This window comes from Anolis sagrei, chromosome 6, assembly GCF_037176765.1.
Source record: "Anolis sagrei isolate rAnoSag1 chromosome 6, rAnoSag1.mat, whole genome shotgun sequence".
NCBI lineage: Eukaryota > Metazoa > Chordata > Lepidosauria > Squamata > Dactyloidae > Anolis > Anolis sagrei.
The window spans coordinates 17331159-17350237 of NC_090026.1; the positions used below are offsets into that span (position 1 = coordinate 17331159).

Consider the following 19079-nt stretch of genomic DNA (forward strand, 5'->3'; position numbering starts at 1 on the left):
CTCGGCCCTGGCCTCCCCACTCTGGGAGAAAATTATATAAATTCTCTCCCTTTCCAGTTCCTCATCAATTATTTATAACCTGCCTTGGCTGCTGCACACACAAGCAGGGAGGGAGGGAGGATGGATGGAAGGAGCCCACACAGATTAACCCTCCTCCTACCGCATCTCGGCTCCGGTGCAGCATCCGCAAGCAATGCTCCCCCCTCCCTACCCTCGCTTCCGAGGGGGGCAGTCTCTCAAGTAACCACAAAAAATAAAAAAGCAAGGCGGTGTTTTGGGAAACCCACTTAAGGGCTGCGATTTGTGTTCTTGGTGTGAGATCCATTAGATTTTTACACAGGCACGGAAGTCTCCGAGGAGAGTCTGATGGTGTAAAAGGCAAAAGGCCAGGATGCGCTACCCTTCTCCTTTTACTCACAACGACACACAGAGAGGACCTATCAATAAATGCACACACATACACAAGTGCAGAGTATTTTTTTTCCTTCAATGTTTTTACTAAAATCTTTTGCCGTTGAGACACAGATCCAGAAAGGGTGCACAGAAGGGGGAAAGAGATGGGAGGCAAACGGGAAGGAAGGAGGAGAGAGATCGACACTGCTTCATTACATTTTGTGTTAACAAAAACAAAACAAAAAAATAAAACACAAAGGGGAAGGGGTTATTTTAAATGTCAGGGGATCTTTTTATATATATAATACAAAAAAAGAAAGAGCGAGAGACTCTAAACCCCAAACGGTTGGGGGTCGCATGCAACAAGGAAGGTGTTCAGCAGGTGGGGCAGCGATGCTTGGTGTGGAGGGCCGACACGCTCGGAACACGAATCACAAGAGAAGCCGAAGGGATGGAGCATTAAAACAAACACCGCGGAAGAATGAGGCGCCGGGGGCGAGGGAGGGAAATCCAGAGCAGCTCCTCAGCAGGGGAATGGAGGGCATGCCACCCTGTAGCCCGGGAGGAAGACATCCCTTCTCTCTATTCCGTCTCACTGCAGCAACCCCCATCCCCACAAATGGGAATTCCAGACACCTCTAATGCCTCCGAGTCCTGATGTACACCCCCCCCCCCTTCCAACTTCTCTGTGGGAAACACACGCTCCATCGACCTTAACCCACGCCCAATGATTCCCAGTTCAGCTGCAATGTCATTCCATAATTCTTTCCCACATATACCCTCAATCTGATCCCGAATCAAGCCTGTCAGTCTTTCTGTCCCACTGTCGCCTCTTTTTTAGGGGGGTAGCCAATTTGGGGCAATAGGGGGCGCTGCTGGGGTAAGCAAGAGACTTATGGTGACAAAGACTTGTAGCTGTTTGGCCAGGGAAAGGGACAGAAGATGCCTGGATTCCTGGGACTGCCTGGGGCAAGGAGTCAAGGGTCCTAAGAGTAGAGGAGTCAATAAAAACGAGGGCGCTCTCTGAATGCACACAAAGCCCTTCCATGGTTCTCTGAACAAGAGCTGCTGCCTGAACCAGGCAAGTGCTTTCCCAGATCCACTATTTTACGAGCACAGGCAGGGGAGAAAATGAATGAGACCACCATTAAATTAGAAACCCAAATATGGCCACTGCATATCTGTCTGGGCTTGGAGGCTCCAGCTGCCCGTGTGGGAGAGGGACGGGACTGGGTGGGTGGGCTTCTGCCTCCCTGCTCCCCAAAATCACCAGGGCTGTGTGGGGAGGGCTTGGCTCACAACCGAAGCTCCCTCCATGGGCAGCACCGTGACGGCAGCGGCAGGAGGTTGGGCCGAGACGGCTGCGGCGAGGGGGCAGACCTCACCCGTACCTGTGGAGACAGACGCAGAAATCAGACATTTATCTCATTCTCAGGAGGCGCATTCCAAAATTCACCAATTAATAAAGTAAACTCATATAACTGACATATCTGATTTTATGTGGTAAAGGGTTGCATGCAGCTGCCTCTGTTATCTTTATTGATATCCCAAAGTTCCTTCCCTAAAAGACTAAAAAGGAAGCACCTTTATAAATCTACATGTATTAAAGCAAGGCTGAAAGAAATAATATGAAACTTTGAGGCATCCTACTGAAGACAATGTAGGAATTCACTCTAAAAATATCTAGACAATAAATGGTCCAATTCTCACAGGCTAAGTCCCTGCAGGAGAGTCCATCACGGTTCTCTGGGATATGTGAGTCAGCCCAACAGAGAACGGCATCCACAAGAATGACTAGATCTGGAAAATGTCCCACTGCACCCATCACCTCTCAAGAGAATTCATTAGTACACTCCTCCATTAAAGCACAATAGCTATGCATGATGTTCTGTCTGAGTTAAAACCTTTAAATGTAGAAAGGAACCCAAACAGCCATTAGTACACTAGATCCGTTGTTAACCTCACAAAATGCCTATTGGCCCATATCGCTAGAGCTTTTCTGGTTAGGATGAAGACATCTTATGCCTAATGGTGTTTGGACAATGGTATTTTTCCTTGGAACAATATGCAGATAAATAAAACATTCAACGGAATGTGTGTATTGTATGTTTTTTACAGTGAAAATTTAACTTTTCTCCTTTTAAGTTGAACCTGAAGCATGACATCTGTAAGCAAAACCTAAAAAGACTGGAACATGCAGGCCCTTAATTCCTGGCAGAGGGATTCTACGTTAGGATGCAGCCGCCCCAGGGGAGCTGGGGTTCTCCCTTCTCCCACTGAAAATGCATGGACACCTGGAAGCCTTATGGGACAAAGGGGCACCCCCTCCCCATCCCCTAGGACAGAAGGAAGTGGCTCTTGCCTGGTGGCCCGGCCAGCGTTTCACCGCAGCGGTTGGCCCTCAGTGGCCGCAGCCCCTTCTCCTGCGTGCGTCTGCAGATGCCCGTTGAGCTGAGCCGGGGTCTTGCAGTGCACGCCACACAGCTTGCAAAGGAAACGCTCCAGCCGCGGGGCGGCCAGTCCGTGGTCCTTGACCGCGTGGACCCTGAGGTAGGCCGCTGTGGTGAACCCTACGGGAGGGGGAGAAGGACAAAAACCACCCAGGTCAGTGTCCAGACTAGTGAAAGCACACCCCAGTGTCCTGCAGTACTTGGCTATGCTTCACCCTAGAGGCGGCTGCGTCTTGACAGTTAATGAAGAATCCATTGCAAGAGGCCTCCCTGATGAAGAGGCAGTTTCTCCACCTCAGAGTTGGCTTCATCTTGCCGCTAGGCAAGCTATCTCTGTATGGACAATAGACTCTCGCCCTCAGGGCAGCTGCATCTAGGCACCGAGGATGTCAATATAAGGAACTTACGTTTCTTAAAACGTAAGAACAGAACCACAGTCCTAGGCCAGTAATATGTGGATAAGATCAGCCCACAATCTTCTCCTCTGCATCCACACAGTCATTCTGTGTTATGTCATTTATATGCTCTATAATATGTAACTCACTATGGACTACTTTAAGTGATAATGGAATTCAGGAAGCGATTAATAATTAATAGCTGCCCTATACTTTGGAGAATACAGATAATAATGTGCTAAATGTGTATTTTTAATATATGGGTAATACATAAAGGATTATGTACATTATTCAAATACATAATCCAAGAATTAAAAAGTAAAAGAGAAAAAGCTCAACTTTTTTTTTTAAATCCACTGACTTGCAACAGTTTTTAACTAATCTGTACATTATTCAGACAGGTTCAATTAGTGTTTTAAGAATATTAAGTCAGTCAGAATTATGGTAGGCTGGATGTTGTAGATAGAAGATGGATAAAGCTGGAGCAGCCACAGGCGCTTCAGGCATCAGCAAGTTCTCTTTTAGTAATTTTTAATTCTCTGAAGCGCACACACACTTTCTACCTTTGCACTTGATTGCATCTATACCTCTGCACGGAAGATCAACAAACCTAAAAATTTACAATGATTCATGCCATCTTTCACTTACGCTGAAGTCATTTAAGACTGTGGCAAAGTGGAAGTAAGGAGATGCTTGGCCATGCAAATGGGAGAAAGAATCATTAGCTGTCTTGCCAAGCAATTTGCTTAATGGAGCCACATGAGAAGCTTGAGCAACAGCCATACACCAAATATTAAATATGCTGTCTTGTCTCAAGAAAGTTTTTTTAAATTAAAAAAAAAGCGCCTGTTTGTTTTAAAGGTATACAAAATAGCAGTAGTATGGGGCCTCACTTATTATCTCATCTAAAGCTACTTTGGTCCAAAGTTAAAAGAATCACTCCCTTTAAATGGGAACTACTTTTTCTAAAACATACCATCAAGTTGTTGTTGTTCAAGGAAGACTTACAATGACGGATTCAAAAAGTTGTCATACACTGTGGATTTTTGAGTGGCTAAGAAACTCCCCTCACAGTGAAGTTCTGGTGGGTCAATATATTTGGCTGTGCTTTGGCAACCTGTTGCAGGCCCTATTCAAAAGCTTGGGGATAACTTATTATCTCTCGTCCAATATGTGAAGTACTTGGTTAGTGGGCAAGAAAGAGACAAACCTCCTGCACTTTTGGTGCAAAGGAGGGAATTTAATTAGATTTTATTTGCAATAAAAGTTCCACCCCTTGAATTCACCCTCTGACACTCTGTTGAGGATGCAGGAACCCTGTTTGAGTTACAATGATTATCATATAAACCAAACTTGATCCAAGTTTAGCTATAAACAGAAGGAAGCACGACTCTGACCGCATCTGAAACATTCTGGGCATTAAACATTACCATCAGAGTGACCTGCAGTTACCAATTATAGCTACTGTGTGCAGACCTCTTGAAATCCTCTTGAAATCTAATAGGACTTATTTCTCAGTAAATCTGTATTGAGTAGTACAAGAAGTCTCCTAATGTTGCTCAGGGAAGAGAAACTGGTTATTTTTGACCTTTTTCCTCATTTTCAGATACTCTCCTATACATAGCCCTATCTCCTTACCTTTGTTGCACAGTTCGCAGACATGATTCGGTCCTTGGCTGTGTACTTTCATGTGGTCCGTGATGTAAGCAGCACTCAGCATTTTCCCACATACATGGCATGGCACCTTCTCCTCATGGCGGACCGTGTGAGCACGCAGCCGATCCTTGGTGGCAAAAGCCGCCTCACATGTCTATGGAAAAAGACAAAAATGTCATGGGGAAACAACTTTTGTCTTCCACGGCCCATTTCCCAGAGCAGCCACAGCTGAAGGAGGCAGACCAAGAAGAAAGCTCCCTTTAAATAAACTTTCTTCCATTTTGTACTAGGAAATCAGACATGGAATCTTGGTGACAAAAGAAAACAATTTTGGGGAATGCCTGGAGTTACTACTATACTGTCAATGGGGGAAATTACCTCACATTTGAAGGGCCTCTCTGTTGAATGGACTTGCCGCACATGGCTATTCAAATGGTCTGGCCTGCAGGGGGAACAACGCAAATTAGTTATATGTTCACTTTTAGCTTCTCATAATAAAATGCCACATTTCTTTCCAACTTTCATTACATTCATTCTTTGAATAAGTGTAATGGTAAACTACCTGACACACAAATCAAAATCTTCTGCAGAATTGGAAATGCGGTTTGCTAGGATTGGTTCATATTATTTTAAGCAGGCTTCCAACATCTTTTAACACTTACAAAAGATGTAAATAGCCAGTAGCTACAGCTTCCTGTATCACTGTTTCCAGTCTAGAGCAAGCTGTATCTCTTGAATGCTGAATATACTGCTGCTGGGACAAAGTCTGTCACTGAAAAACAGCAATACATAATGTAACCAGTCCCATACTCCATAATTCAAACATACCTTTACTCATCTTTAGCTATGTCCTCACAGAATCCCTCCTGAGGAATTAATTTGCTCAACGGTCGACTTATTAATAACAAAAACTTGCAGCAGGCATTCAGTGATAAAACCTAAATAGGCAAACTGGCTACTCCTGTGTGCTTTCAAATAATTTCTGACGTATGGTGCCCTTGTAACAGGTTTTCTTGGCAAGATTTGTTCAGAGGGGATTTGTCTTTGTCTGAGGCTAAGAGAGTGTGACTTGCCCAAGGTGGGCTGGCAGGTTTCCACGGCTACGTGTGGATGCAAACCTTGGTCTCCCTAGTCCAATGCTCAAAACAATATACCAGACTAGTTCTCTAAACTGGTTATATTTACTGAAAATGAGATCAGCCATTCCCATTTCCAAAAACACATCCATATTTTTTTCTTCCTGGTACAAAGCAACTATTTTCCTTTGATCTGTTTTCTTAGGCATTATCAAGGGACCACTAGCAAAAAAGCTACAGAGAAAATACTTACAATTGAGGGATGTCAGTCTTTTGCGAAAATCCAATGTTTCAAATGTCAATATGTATAATCAGCTTAGAGCATCTGCACGATGTAGTGTTTTGAGCACTAGACTATGACTCTGAAGATCAAGGTTTGAATCCACACTGATATGGAAACCCATTCGGTGACTTGAGTAAGCCACATTCTTCAAGCAAGGCAAAGACAAAACCCCTCTGAAGGAAACTTACCAAGAAAGCTCTGTGACAATAACCAGCTTACCTACTGCAGCTTACTATCTCATTTCATGACAGGATTCTAATTTTCATGATAGTAAAAAAAAAAAAACTGTCATGCCTTCCATGCATAACTACTGCACATGAATGTCTGTGTTCAGACCACACCAGGTTTCAGTTTAAAGGCCTACTTTTCAAATAGGCAAGTTCTGAGGTAATCTACTGAATTTTTACATTCTTCACCAATTTAAGATTGCAAGTTTGAAAGTTGTAATCAAAACTATGATCTCTCATGCTTCTGAACATGGAGAAACTAATGTCTAGTTAACCCCTTCAGACACTGTCCCACTACTTCATTTAGGCAGAGTTCTATCAAATCAGAAACCTGAACACTTTTCCTTGTGACAAGAGACAGAAACAATTTTGTTTCCTTGGGAATGGCTTATTTTCAGAGATGAGGCTATACTTAGCATTCTCACCTGGTATGTGCAGAATCAAATTCTTAATAAAGGATCTGCAAAATGCAAGTGTACAGCCATCTTAGATGCTGAGATAGATATTTAAAAAGGCAATTTGTGGTAAAACTGAGAAATGGGGGACAGAATCCTCATCAGAATATATTTTTGTTGTCTTTTTACTACAATTTTGTATCCCTATGCTATTTTAATTTCAAATGTGCGACTGATATTCATATGAAAAATTCTAACATCCTTGAAAAACTAAATTGTGAAAGAAGAAAACATAGAGATTTAATACCTGCCCTATTGTGTGCTATGTAAAAATAACAAAGTTTTTGGTAGTGGGCTTTATCTTGGCCTCTTTGGTCTGTTTCTGCCACAAGCATTTGTCCCTGTTTAAAAAAGTTTCACCAAGGCTGTAGACATATCTGGAAATCAAGAAATAGGTGGATGGAGTGATAGTTTATGAAGGTAGAGTATAAACTCAAAGAAGAATCCTTACATCTCACAGCTATAATTGCCATTGAAATCTTAAAAGAGCCAAATGAATTTACTTAAAATAGGTTTATGTCTCTGGTATGCCCCAGGCATCCCTGTATTTTTAAATTTCCTTCTAGGATAAGCCATGGCTTTAATCTTGATCTTTATTCATTCTAGACTCATCTGATTTCTTCCTTATACCTACAGACTAAATTGCGGTTCCATTAGTCTGTTGAGGATATTCTACATTCCCAATGGTTTTTGCGGTTCTCGCTTTGTTTGTGATAATGCAGTATCTTGCAACAGGAAATATTTTACAGCCATCAAAACTCATTATCTCAGCCATCAGTGTCCCAATGGCTTTATTAAATAATTATCTAAGAGTTTTGTTTTTGATGGTGTTTTTCCACTAAACGTCACTATGATTGTTGTTTGTTCCAAGGACCTATTTAAATATGTAGAAACTGTGCATGGTTTAGGATCCCATATTTGGCTGCAATTCCATGTTGAAACAATCCATACCTGTATATGAAAACTAGCATATTGTGTGTACTGTTTTAAAATGCACTACAGAAATGCATTATTTATCTGGAGATGGTATGCCTTGGAATTAGTTATCTAGATTATCTTGTTGCTTTAACAATACCGTCTGAAATTCACCATTTCCATTGTGGAGGTTTTCTGAGGGTCTAAACTTATCTCCTAACATGTGCTTAGATGCTTCAGTCCCAACAAAAATCCTCTCCAAACAGGATTAAGGTGTCACTTAAAGACAGCCAAGAAAATATTGTTTTATCCTCCTGTACCATTTATGTTATATTGAACTTGGGAGTGCCTTGTAAGCCGCCCCGAGTCCCTTTTGGGAGATGGTGGCGGGATATAAATAAAGTTTATTTATTTATTATTCTTATATTGAACAATTTCTTTGGAATTAGAATCCCAAAGACTAGTGTCAGATATGTGAAAATGTTCTGATTTGAGTTGTGTTGCCAACCTAAAGTCAGTCAGTATGACACACTTCTAAAATATGTGCTTTCACCTGCTCACACACACCCTTATTTGTTTAGCTGCAAAATATACAGAACTTCAAGGGGAAGTGCTGCTAACAGAAATGGGGAGAAATAGAGATTTCCCACAGCTATTGCTGTTTTTAAAACCTGTGACCAAAGTGTTGGGATGAAAGGAAGCTGTAGCAGTTATGGAGTGGTATATATATGTAATATATACCTTGTAAGCCGCTCTGGGTCCCCTTCGGGGTGAGAAGGACAGCATATAAATGTCGTAAATAAATAAATAAGTTAGGAAGGCAGCCTGATAGGCTTATTACCAACCAATGATAATCTTTTGTACTAGTGCAACAACCTTCTAACGCAAATCAAATTGTCTGCTGAAGCTCAGTCATTATTAGAAGGGTGAAGTTATCAACCTGCTCTTTGTGTAGGCCCTGTAACAACTCTCATTTGAACCACCTCCTCCCCATATCCTTGACTTCTCGTACCGGGAGAAACTCTTCCCACAGTGGCTGCAGATGTACGGCTTGTGTACAGCACCATCATGTGAACGAACGTGGTAGCTCATGCGATCCTTCCTCTTGAATCGCTGCTGGCAAACAGGACACTGGTAGGGCTTCTCATCTGAATGCGACAACTTATGCCGATTGAGATGGTAGACGTCCCGGAAGGCTTTCCCACACATCTCGCATGCGTGATTCTTCCGGATGCGTTTGCCTGATGCTGTAGTGGTCACCAACCCAACTCCTGACCCTGCCGTGTTTCCTCCGCCATCAGCGGGGGAAGGGGTTGCTGGGGTTGTACCACCAATGGCAGAAACACTAAGCAAGCTGAGGGGAACCATGGTGGGCATTTTCATACTGGTGGGCCCAGCACGAGATGCTTTGGCTCCTGTGTGAATGGCTTCATGGCGTCGCAGGTTGTAGCCATTTTTGAATTCTTTTGCACACAGAGAACAGATGTAGGGCCCTTTGCTCTTCTGTTTCTTCTGGGCATCTCCTGCCTGTTGTGAAGTAGGAGCAGCCTGTTGTGTGGGGGCTTGGTTGGTTTGAGAAGAGGGTGCTCCCTGGCCACCCCCACCCTCAGAAGCAGAAGGCTGCTGCTGTTTCAAGGCAGCCGTGTCTACCGTGGAAGCAGCTGATGCAGAACCAGTGGCAGCAGCAACTACAGCAGCAGCAGCAGCTGTCTCCTGGGCTGCAGCCAAGACAGGCAGGAGGTCCACTTGGAGGGACTCAGCAGGAGTGGCTGTCTGCTGGGGAGGAGCTGTGGTAGTGCCAGTCTGGAAAGAAAAAAAATCACATAACTGAGAAGCAGTGCGATGAACAACCAAACCTGAATTCTCGTCATATTCTAGCAGCACGGTGGCGGGAAAAGAATTGTATGTTTCCACTTCAAAAACACCAATTATTTAATAAATGATCTTGAACCCACTCTCGGTGGAAAAAATAAGAAGTGCATGTATGGAATAGGACTCAAATCGAATTTGGAAAGTTTAGCAAATTACCAAGCTTACCTGTGCGTGAAGTATATGCTCTTGATGCATCACTTCATTTTAAATTCTCTGCCACTTAAAACAAGGCTGGTGGTTTATTTCACAAGGTCATACAACCAGTATATTTTACAAATGAAGACCAATGGAGCATGAGGAACAAATTCTGCTAGTGTGCAATACCAATGGAATAACAGTAGTAAGCCCTTTTATTGTCACAAGGCAAAAAAGGATGTGGGTAAAAAGAATGAATGAATATAGTCAAGGAGTATCCCTGCTTTTCCACACACCTGTGCTCTCCCAACTCCAATAAACTTTCTATATACAAAATGGCATTGCCATTACAGCATTTAAATAAAGTGATGGAATATAAGAGAAGAACTTCTCCCTATATCAGCTGTTTAAGCTACTGTTGAAATGATTACACAAGATGAACATGTATGTGCCATAGTGACATGTCATATCATACTGCACGGAGGTCAGAATTACTGACATGCCTGGATGTTGGAACATGGATACATTATCATGTATTGGAGATGCAGTGCACACGGGAGGGCTGGCTAAAAACACTCACCATCTCCTTTAAATATTTGTTTTAACAGCTGAGTTTCAACGTGTTAGAGAAGTTTGTTTTTCCAAAGGGGGCAGAATAGTTGCCACTGCACTATCAAGTGAAGATTCTGACATACTTTATTGAATCTTGAAACTTCACCCTAATCCTAGCCCAATTTTCGAATTGTTGTATAAACATTCATTTATATCTAATAGGTTTCATTCAGAGTTCTGTTTTGTGTCCCTGAAACAAATCTGTTTATTTGTTAACCTATCAATACATTAATCAAGCAAGAGTGTGAAACAGTTGTGTTTTTTTCATTGGTAATAAATAAAGAGAAAGGGCCAGCATTACAAATTAACTAGTTTACTTCTTGATATAAACCACAATTGTTAATTCCACTTAACTCTGTGTGGTTCTTTAAAAAACTGTCTTAAACTCAGTCCATAAAAAATACAAACCCATTCAATCAGACATATTTGCACTTATTTTGACGTTTACAGGCAGGCTAAGGTCAACTTGTTCAAATTTAGAAGCACCTGCCCACTTCACCTGTTGTGGGCAAACAGATATTTACCAGTCTGGATTAAGTGAACTTTATCAGGGAAAAATTTGTACATGACTTTAACAAGTTCTCTATCCTTATCATGCAATATATATGGGTGGTAGGACTGGATGGCCCCTGGGGTCTCTTCCAACCCAATGATTTTGTATGCAAGAATTTAAAATTGTCACCTAAGAGTATAAATGGTGTGAGAGACCCTGCAGTTATAGAAATAATAGAACTCTAAACATTTGTGGATTTCTTCAGAATAGAAATGATTTACAAATAATTGGCAACTTACAGAAACAAGAAATTCAAAGAATCGGGATAAGGATGCCTTAGATATTCATTTGTTCTAAACTCTTGCCCCAAATACTTACAACAAATTATGAAAACAGAATGTAGGGTTGAAGGATAGTATGTTTAGACCTGTTAAACATACTATCCTTCAAACAATTCAGAAATGTTTATGTATTAGCTATACTCTTGAAGTAAAGCAAAATTTAGAAGATGAAGCCTTATTATTCCAGTGCTTAGACAGCAGGAAAGAGGAACTATTATACTGATGTGACAATCTTAAGTCATATATTATATAGTGAGACAATAAATAACATGACATGTAATCATTTTACAGTAAAAACCAAGAATGATGTAGTTGTTAAATTTGGAACACTAGAGAAGTTCAAAATAAAACTCCAGTTCAGATGTTAGTACATGATCTTGGACAAAATGGTGTACAGTACCAGATGCTAACAAATTTGGGAAGTTCGTTCCAATGGGCCCTACAAGACATCCCAGAAATGTAAACATTTGCCTGCAGACTTAGTCTCAGTACACTTGTCAGTAAAATGGACAAAACATTTTATCAATGTGTTTGGGGGAAAACATCACAATAAGTTACATAACCCATTTTTGATCTAACATTTCATACATAAATCTTTCTATTTCTCAAAAATCCAAAAACAAACCAGCTATTTTCACAATATTTTAAAATGAATGTCATGTTCTGCAGGGATCATAATTTGACAACCCCATTTACCCTCTTACAATAATAAGAAACTGGCCAGAATATTTGGATCAAATTTGTCAAATCTGAACTATAAGAAAACGAAGAAGCACAGAAGTGCAGTCTTCATTACTTTTGTGTTTGACCAACTCTACATTTTAAAAACACAGTCTAAAATTTCCTCTGGTTTTGGATACTGAGAAACCATCACCAGAGGAAGGAAGCTTCAGTATTTGGATCTGTCACTGGAAACACGTTTCCTGACAATGTATGTGGCTGGACTGACTTGTAAGTGAATATACATAGGATAAAAGTTATCTGAATTTGTAACAAATGAGTTTTAAATTGTTAACTTCTCAGCTGATTAATAAAAATGAATTAATATTTATGTGTACAACCAAAAAATACAGAAACATGCAGCTGTCTTGAGCACACTCTTTGGTTTAAAAAAACAAAACAGTGACATAAACAGATTAATTACTTGTTAGATTACATGGACTGGGAGAGTAGATTTCTTACAAAACAGTACACACTGAATATGTGTTTCAAAACTCTGCTACAGACATAATAGAATGGGATAGGTTTTCTTAAGTTATTATTTCTATATTGGTCCCACCAATGCAATAAAATTACACGACTTCTAATATCTTAGAGCTCTGAAATAATGTAAAAAAAAAAACATTAATAGGTACAGAAAATGTAAAAGAATGTGTACAATAGACAACCCCTTACAGGAAGAAGTTATTTATTTTGACAAATTAGGTCTTCAGCATTGAGGTAGTTGTTTTCAAAGGAGTCCACTGCTTTCCATTTGTTGCTCAAAGCTCACCTGGAAGGGGCTTTGACCGCAGCCCTGAGCGGCAAAAAACCTGGACTGGATTTCGGCCCCAACCTGTAGAGGGTTCTGAGTATGACTCTGCTAAAGAGACAAAAAGAAAGAGATCAGGCAATGCTTTTAATTTAATTTAATGTATTGTCGAAGGCTTTCATGACCGGAATCACTGGGTTGCTGTAAGTTTTTTGGGCTGTATGGCCATGTTCCAGAAGCATTCTCTCCTGACGTTTCACCTGAATCTATGGCAGACATCCTTAATCTGTGAGAAAAGGGCTCAATGTAGGAAATACTGTGTATTAAGTAAAGTTAACATAATTTTGGTAGTGTGTGGGGGACTGCAAAGGCTTATAGTTCCGTTACAGTGTGGACTCTGAATCCCTGAAGGATATTCCCAAGCCCCATTGTGGATTCCTGAAATTGTAGATAATAGTGAATCCTACATTTTGACTATACTTGAGCTGGTGGTATAACAAAGACTGGAGAACCTAGAGAGATCCATAAGCATATCTGAATCCCCAGCACTATTCTACAGTATGGTTGGCCAGAAATACATTTGGGGGAGAATATTTTTTGGAGTGAAACTGGGGATATTGGATATGGGGTCATACAGTACTTCTGTAGATTCTCATAAGTATAATTTAGAATTTGAAAAAAAATATAAATGAGGTAATGATTATTTTGTAAGAAAATAGTAGGAAACAAAATTACCCTGGGTGAAATGGGATGTAATGAACAGAATACTAAGATAAAGAAAATTTCATTATGCTGGGAAGGAGGAAAAGGGAGCAGACAAGAGATTCCAGCAGATATGGGCAGGCGCTGTGTCAGGTGGAGATCCGGTCCAAGGAGTAGAGCTACACTAACCAGAATTGATTTTTGATATAGATGAAGAGTTGGGATCCAAGAAAGCAGTATCTTGTGTGCATTTATCCTGGGGAAAGAAGGGCACTTAGGGGTGGCTAGAGAAGCAAGTGGCCTATCTGCAAAAGGAAAGGCCTAGGCAGTACACTGCAAAGAGGAAATCCTGGGCAGGAGGGATAAGCACCGGGAGAAAGGAGGGCCAAGGCAAGAAGCGGCGCTGGCACTAAGCAAGAGACCAATAAGCAGGTTATTTTTTAGAGAGATACTGTGAAGAGAGAGCAAGGAATCATGACTTTAAAGAGAATTTTGGGCCCCTTCTACAGAGCCATATAATCCAGAATATCAAGGCAGAAAATCTCACAATATCCGATTTGAACTGAGTTATCTTTCACACTGTCATATAGTCTAGTTCAAAGCAATAATGTGGGATTTTATTCAGCTGTGTGAAAGGGGCCTTTGTCTTACTGTGAAGTGGAAGGTCAAGAGAAGGGGCTCCATGGGCTGTGGGTGGTTAAAAAGCATAAGGCAGTGAAAGAACAAACAAATATGAGGGGAAAAGTCAATGGGGAGAGGCCCTTGAAAGAGCTACACCAAATTGGGCCACCCACAGTAAAATAGAAGTGCAACTCAAGGTAATTACAACTTTTTAATTGCAGCAAATAATGTTTCTATCATAACTGTCAGCAGGTGTGGATGACAAGGGAAGAAAGATCAAGGAAGTGAGAGAAAGAGCTTCCTTCACTTCCTGACTACAAGAAACCACCCACTCCTTAAGGGTTCATACCCAGAAATAGGTGGGGGAATGAACACCACACTCACCGATGCCAGAATATAGTGTGGAAATGACCTCCTATACTGAGGGTAAGTAAACTCTGGTGTTTGGGGGGGGGGGGGTGTCAGGAAGTAACAAGGAAGTATCATTTGGGCAAGAAAGTACAGCCGAGTGGGGTTGAAACCTCCAGGGTTTTAGCAGTCAAATTTATTCACAGTAAACCCAAGGTAATTTACTACTTTAATTGCAGGCAACTCGTGTCTCTATCACAATCTTCATCAGCTGTGAGCGGCAGGTAAGAAAGTCCTTCCTGCCTTTTCTTACCCACAAGAAACCAGAGGTTAGCACACAGAAATGGGTGGGCTGACACCGGAACAGTGTGGTAATGACCCCCCACGCTGTGTGTGTAGATGCACCTGATGGTAAGTAAACCCTGGGGGCCAGGAAATAAGTCAGGCTGTTGGGTGAGGTGAGTAGGCAATAAAAAAAATTATTCTTAGTATGTTGTCAAAGGCTTTCATGGACGGAATCACTGGGTTGCTGTAAGTTTTCCAGCTTCAAGGCCTGGATGATTCCTGCCTGGAGGGATCTTTATTTGGGAGGAGTTAGCTGGCCCTGATTGCTAGCACTTGATGAACCAACATGGACACAGCATATTGTTGGAGAACACAGAAATGCTGAACCGCTCTAACAACCACCATGTCAGACTACACAGAGAAGCCATTTAAATCCACAAGCGTGAGGAAAATATCAACAAAAAGGAGGAAACCATGAAAATGAACAAAATCTGGCATCAGTATTTTAAAAAATCTAAAATCAGGAGAGTAAATAAAGAACAACACTCAAAAACAGGAATTCCAGACATGAAACAATCAAGGCCAGCTAACATCTCTTAAGAAAGGCTTCCCCCAGGCAGGAATCAGCCAGGCCTTGAAGCTGCAAGGCCTTGCAATGCTAATCAGTGATTAATTGCTGGGCGGAGGGGAGGTGATCTTTGGGGCAGCACACTTGCCTCCAACAGACAAGAGTTCTTTCTCCCACCCTGGACCTTCCAGATATATAAACCTCCCTTGCTTAATTTTCAATATACCTCACAATCTAAGGATGCCTGACTTAGAGGTGGCAAAATGTCAGGAAAGAATGCTTCTGGAACATGGCCATACAGCCCAGAAAACTCACAGTAAACCTATTATTATTAGTATTATTAGCATTAGCATCAAATTCTGGAGATCAGGAAATAAGTCAGGCTGTTGGGAAAGGTGTGTATTTATTTATTTATGACATTTATATGCCGCCCTTCTCACCCCAAAGGGGAGTCAGAGCGGCTTACAAGGTATATATACATACAATATATTATATTATTAACATAGTACAATATCAGTGTAGGCAATACAATTTATTATTAGCAGTATTAGTATCATTAGCATTAGTATTAAATTCTGGGGACCAGGAAATAAGTCAGGCTGTTGGGTAAGGTATGTAGGCAATACCATTTATTATTATTATTATTAGTAGTAGTAGTATTAATATTAGCATTAGTATTAAATTCTGGGGATCAGGAAATAAGTCCGGCTGTTGGGTAAAGTGTGTAGGCAATACAATTTATTATTATTATTATTATTAGTAGTAGTAGTATTAATATTATTACTAGCATTAGTATTAAATTCTGGGGATCAGGAAATAAGCCAGACTTTTGGGCAAGGTGTGTATTTATTTATTTATGTCATTTATATGCCGCCCTTCTCATTGTGAAGGGGACTCAGAGCGGCTTACTATATATATATATATATATATATATATATATATACACACACATACATACATACACACACACACACACACACATACAATATATTAACATAGTACAATATTAGTGTAGGCAATACAATTTATTATTAGCAGTATTAGTATTATTAGCATTGGTATTACAGTCTGGGGATCAGGAAATAAGTCAGGCTGTTGGGTAAGGAGTGTAGGAAATACAATTTATTATTAGTAGTAGTCGTAGCATTAGTATTAAATTCTGGGTATCAGGAAATAAGTCAGGCTGTTGGGTAAGGTGTGTAGGCAATACAATTTATTATTATTAGCAGTAGTAGTAGTATTAATATTAGCATTAGTATTAAATTCTGGGGATCAGGAAAAATAAGTTAGGCTGTTGGGTAAAATGGGTAATACAATTATTAGTATTAGTATTAGATTTGGGGACCAGGAGCGAAGAAGGAAGGGCATGAGAGCTCCTTCCTCCCTTTCCTTGCCCCCTCCCTCAAAGGAGCACACAGAAACAGGTGGGGGAAATCCACGCACCTGTTGACACCCCAGCAGAGTGTGGCCGTGGCCTCCTCCCCTGCTCCTGAAGGCAAGCACACCCTGGGGGCCGGGAAGCCACCAGGCAGGGCAAGCATGGCCGAGCGGGGCTGGCGCCTCTGGGGGGTTAAGAGAGCAGTATGCCAGGGGCCATCTTTGCCATTTGGGTTGAAGGGGGCACGAGGGGAAGGAGGAGGAAGAAGAAGAAGACGAAGCGGGGGGCACGGGCTGCTCGTGGTACATCTATGTGGGTCTCAGGAGGGAGACATTTTGGGAGGGAGAAGAAGGAGAGAAAAGGCGAGCGGGAGGGGAGGGAGGGGCTGGGCCGAGCGAGGGGGAGGTGACCGTTGGCGCGCGCGGAGGGGAAGGCAAGGGAGGGGGGCGAGGGGAGAAGGCGCGAGGCGCAGGGAGGAGAGGGGAGGGGCGGGGCAGGGCAGCGCGAGGCGCGAGGAGGCAGCAGCGGCAGCAGCAGCATTGCTGGGCGGAGGGGAGGTGACCGTTGGGGCAGCAGCAGCAGGAGAGGCGCGAGGCGAGGGAGAGAGGGGGGCGGGGGAGGGAGTGAGTGAGCGCGTGCGGAGTGCGCCCTGCTGGCCCGCGCGCGCAAGAGGCCCCCCGCCCGCTGGGATTCCCGAGGGGAGGGGCGGGGCAGGGAGGGTGTGAGCGGGGAAACTTCGAAGCTCTCTTGTCCTTCCCCGCGCTCTCTCTCTCTCTCTCCCTCCCTCCCTCTCCCCCCCTTTTTTTAGACGAAGGGAGGGGGGGAAGGTGGAGGAGGAAAAAGGAGGGGGGTTACCTGGAAGATGAAGCTGCTCCAGTTGCTCGGGTCCATGGCGGCGGCGGCGGCCACGAAGGGGGGGGCTCGTCTCGGCGAAAAAAGAGGAGGGGGGGCCGGGAAGGGAGGGGGGAGCGAGCGGGGAGCAAGCGACGACGCCGCGCGGGCGGGGGGAGTGAGGTGGGAGGGGGGAGCGAGCGAGCGAGGAGGAGGCAGCGGCGCGAGGAGAGCTCGGCGCGCGCGCTGATTGGTCCCTTTTTTTTTCTCCTCTCTCTCTCTCTCCCTTGCGCGCGCGCGCCCGCTCAGGCGCCCCCCTCCCCCCTCCCACAGGTTTTTTTTTTCTTTCCTGAGAGGGAGGGGGGAAAAAATAAAGGAGGGGTGTGGAGGAGAAAGGCGGCAGGTAGCGATTGGGTGGGGCCGGCACGCGCGGGGGCGCGCAAAGGCCCTCTCCGTGTAGGGCTCTCTGATTGGGCGGAGCGGCGAGCGCTGCCACCGCAGGGTTCTGTGCCTTTCAGAGGCGAAATCGGATTGGCTGGGGACGAGGCGGCCGCGCGCACGAGTAACGGTCGCCTCTTTTCCCCTCCCCGTTAGTTTTCTCGTTTGAGTGACAGCCTCTCCTCACACAAAATGGCCGCCAGGGTTCACAGACAATAACACAGGCATGGGCGAACTTGGGCCCTCCAAGTGTTTTGGGCTTCGAATCCCACAGTTCCTAACAACCAAAACACCTGCAGGGCCCAAGTTTGCCTATACATGAAATAACAAATTTCGTGCTTTTAAAACATTCTGTCAACTAAATCGGATTATTCAGATCATTTATTTATTTATTTAAAACATTTATTTATCTAGGTTCTTGTGGGTTTTTTCGGGCTATAGAGCCATGTTCTAGAGGCATTTCTCCTGACGTTTCGCCTGCATCTATGGCAAGCATCCTCAGAGGTAGCTTGCCATAGATGCAGGCGAAACGTTTGGAGAAAATGCCTCTAGAACAGGGGTCCTCAAACTAAGGACCAAAGGCCAGATACGGCCCTCCAAGGTCATTTATCCAGCCCTTGCTCGGTCAATCTAAGTCTGACACGACTTGAAAGCACACAACAATAACAACAACCCTATCTCATCAGCCAAAAGCAGGACCACACTTCCCATTAAAATACTAATAAGTTTATATTTGTTTACATTGTTCTTCATTTTAATTATTGTATTGTTTTTAAGTGTCTTTTGAACTACAAATAAGATATGTGCAGTGTACATATGAATTCATTTGTGGTTTTTTCAAATTATAATCCGGCCCTCCAACAGTTTAAGCTACTGTGACCTGGCCCTCTGTTTAGAAAGTTTGTGGACCCCTGTTCTAGACTGAGGCATTTTCTCCTGACGTTTCGCCTGCATCTATGGCAAGCATCCCTCAGAGGTAGTGAGGTTTATTGGAACTAGGAAAGTGGGTTTATATATCTGTGGAATGACCAGGGTGGGGCAAAGAACTCTGTTGGAGCTAGGTGCGAATGTTTCAACTGACCACCTTGATTAGCATTTGATGGCCTGGCAGTGCCTGGGGCAATCTTTTGTTGA

The 19079-nt window shown here is 43.0% G+C and overlaps 1 protein-coding gene across 6 annotated transcripts; it reads right to left on the reverse strand.

Moving 5' to 3' along the window:
• Window positions 1-473: 473 nt before the first annotated feature.
• MAZ (MYC associated zinc finger protein) lies at window positions 474-17982 on the reverse strand. 6 transcript variants are annotated; one of them, XM_060780273.2, is made up of 7 exons: window positions 17532-17982; window positions 12796-12882; window positions 8863-9653; window positions 5273-5336; window positions 4877-5048; window positions 2756-2963; window positions 474-1784 (listed from the first exon to the last, which is right to left on the reverse strand). In XM_060780273.2, exons 1-6 carry the CDS (start codon window positions 17565-17567, stop codon window positions 2776-2778), a joined length of 1338 nt encoding a protein of 445 aa, XP_060636256.1. In that variant the 5' UTR covers window positions 17568-17982; the 3' UTR covers window positions 474-1784; window positions 2756-2775. The 6 variants fall into 6 exon arrangements, with proteins under 6 accessions (XP_060636256.1, XP_060636255.1, XP_060636253.2 ...); XM_060780272.2 differs by having other exon boundaries at window positions 12796-12885; XM_060780270.2 differs by lacking the exon at window positions 17532-17982 and adding an exon at window positions 16742-17263.
• Between the last annotated feature and the right edge of the window lie 1097 nt (window positions 17983-19079).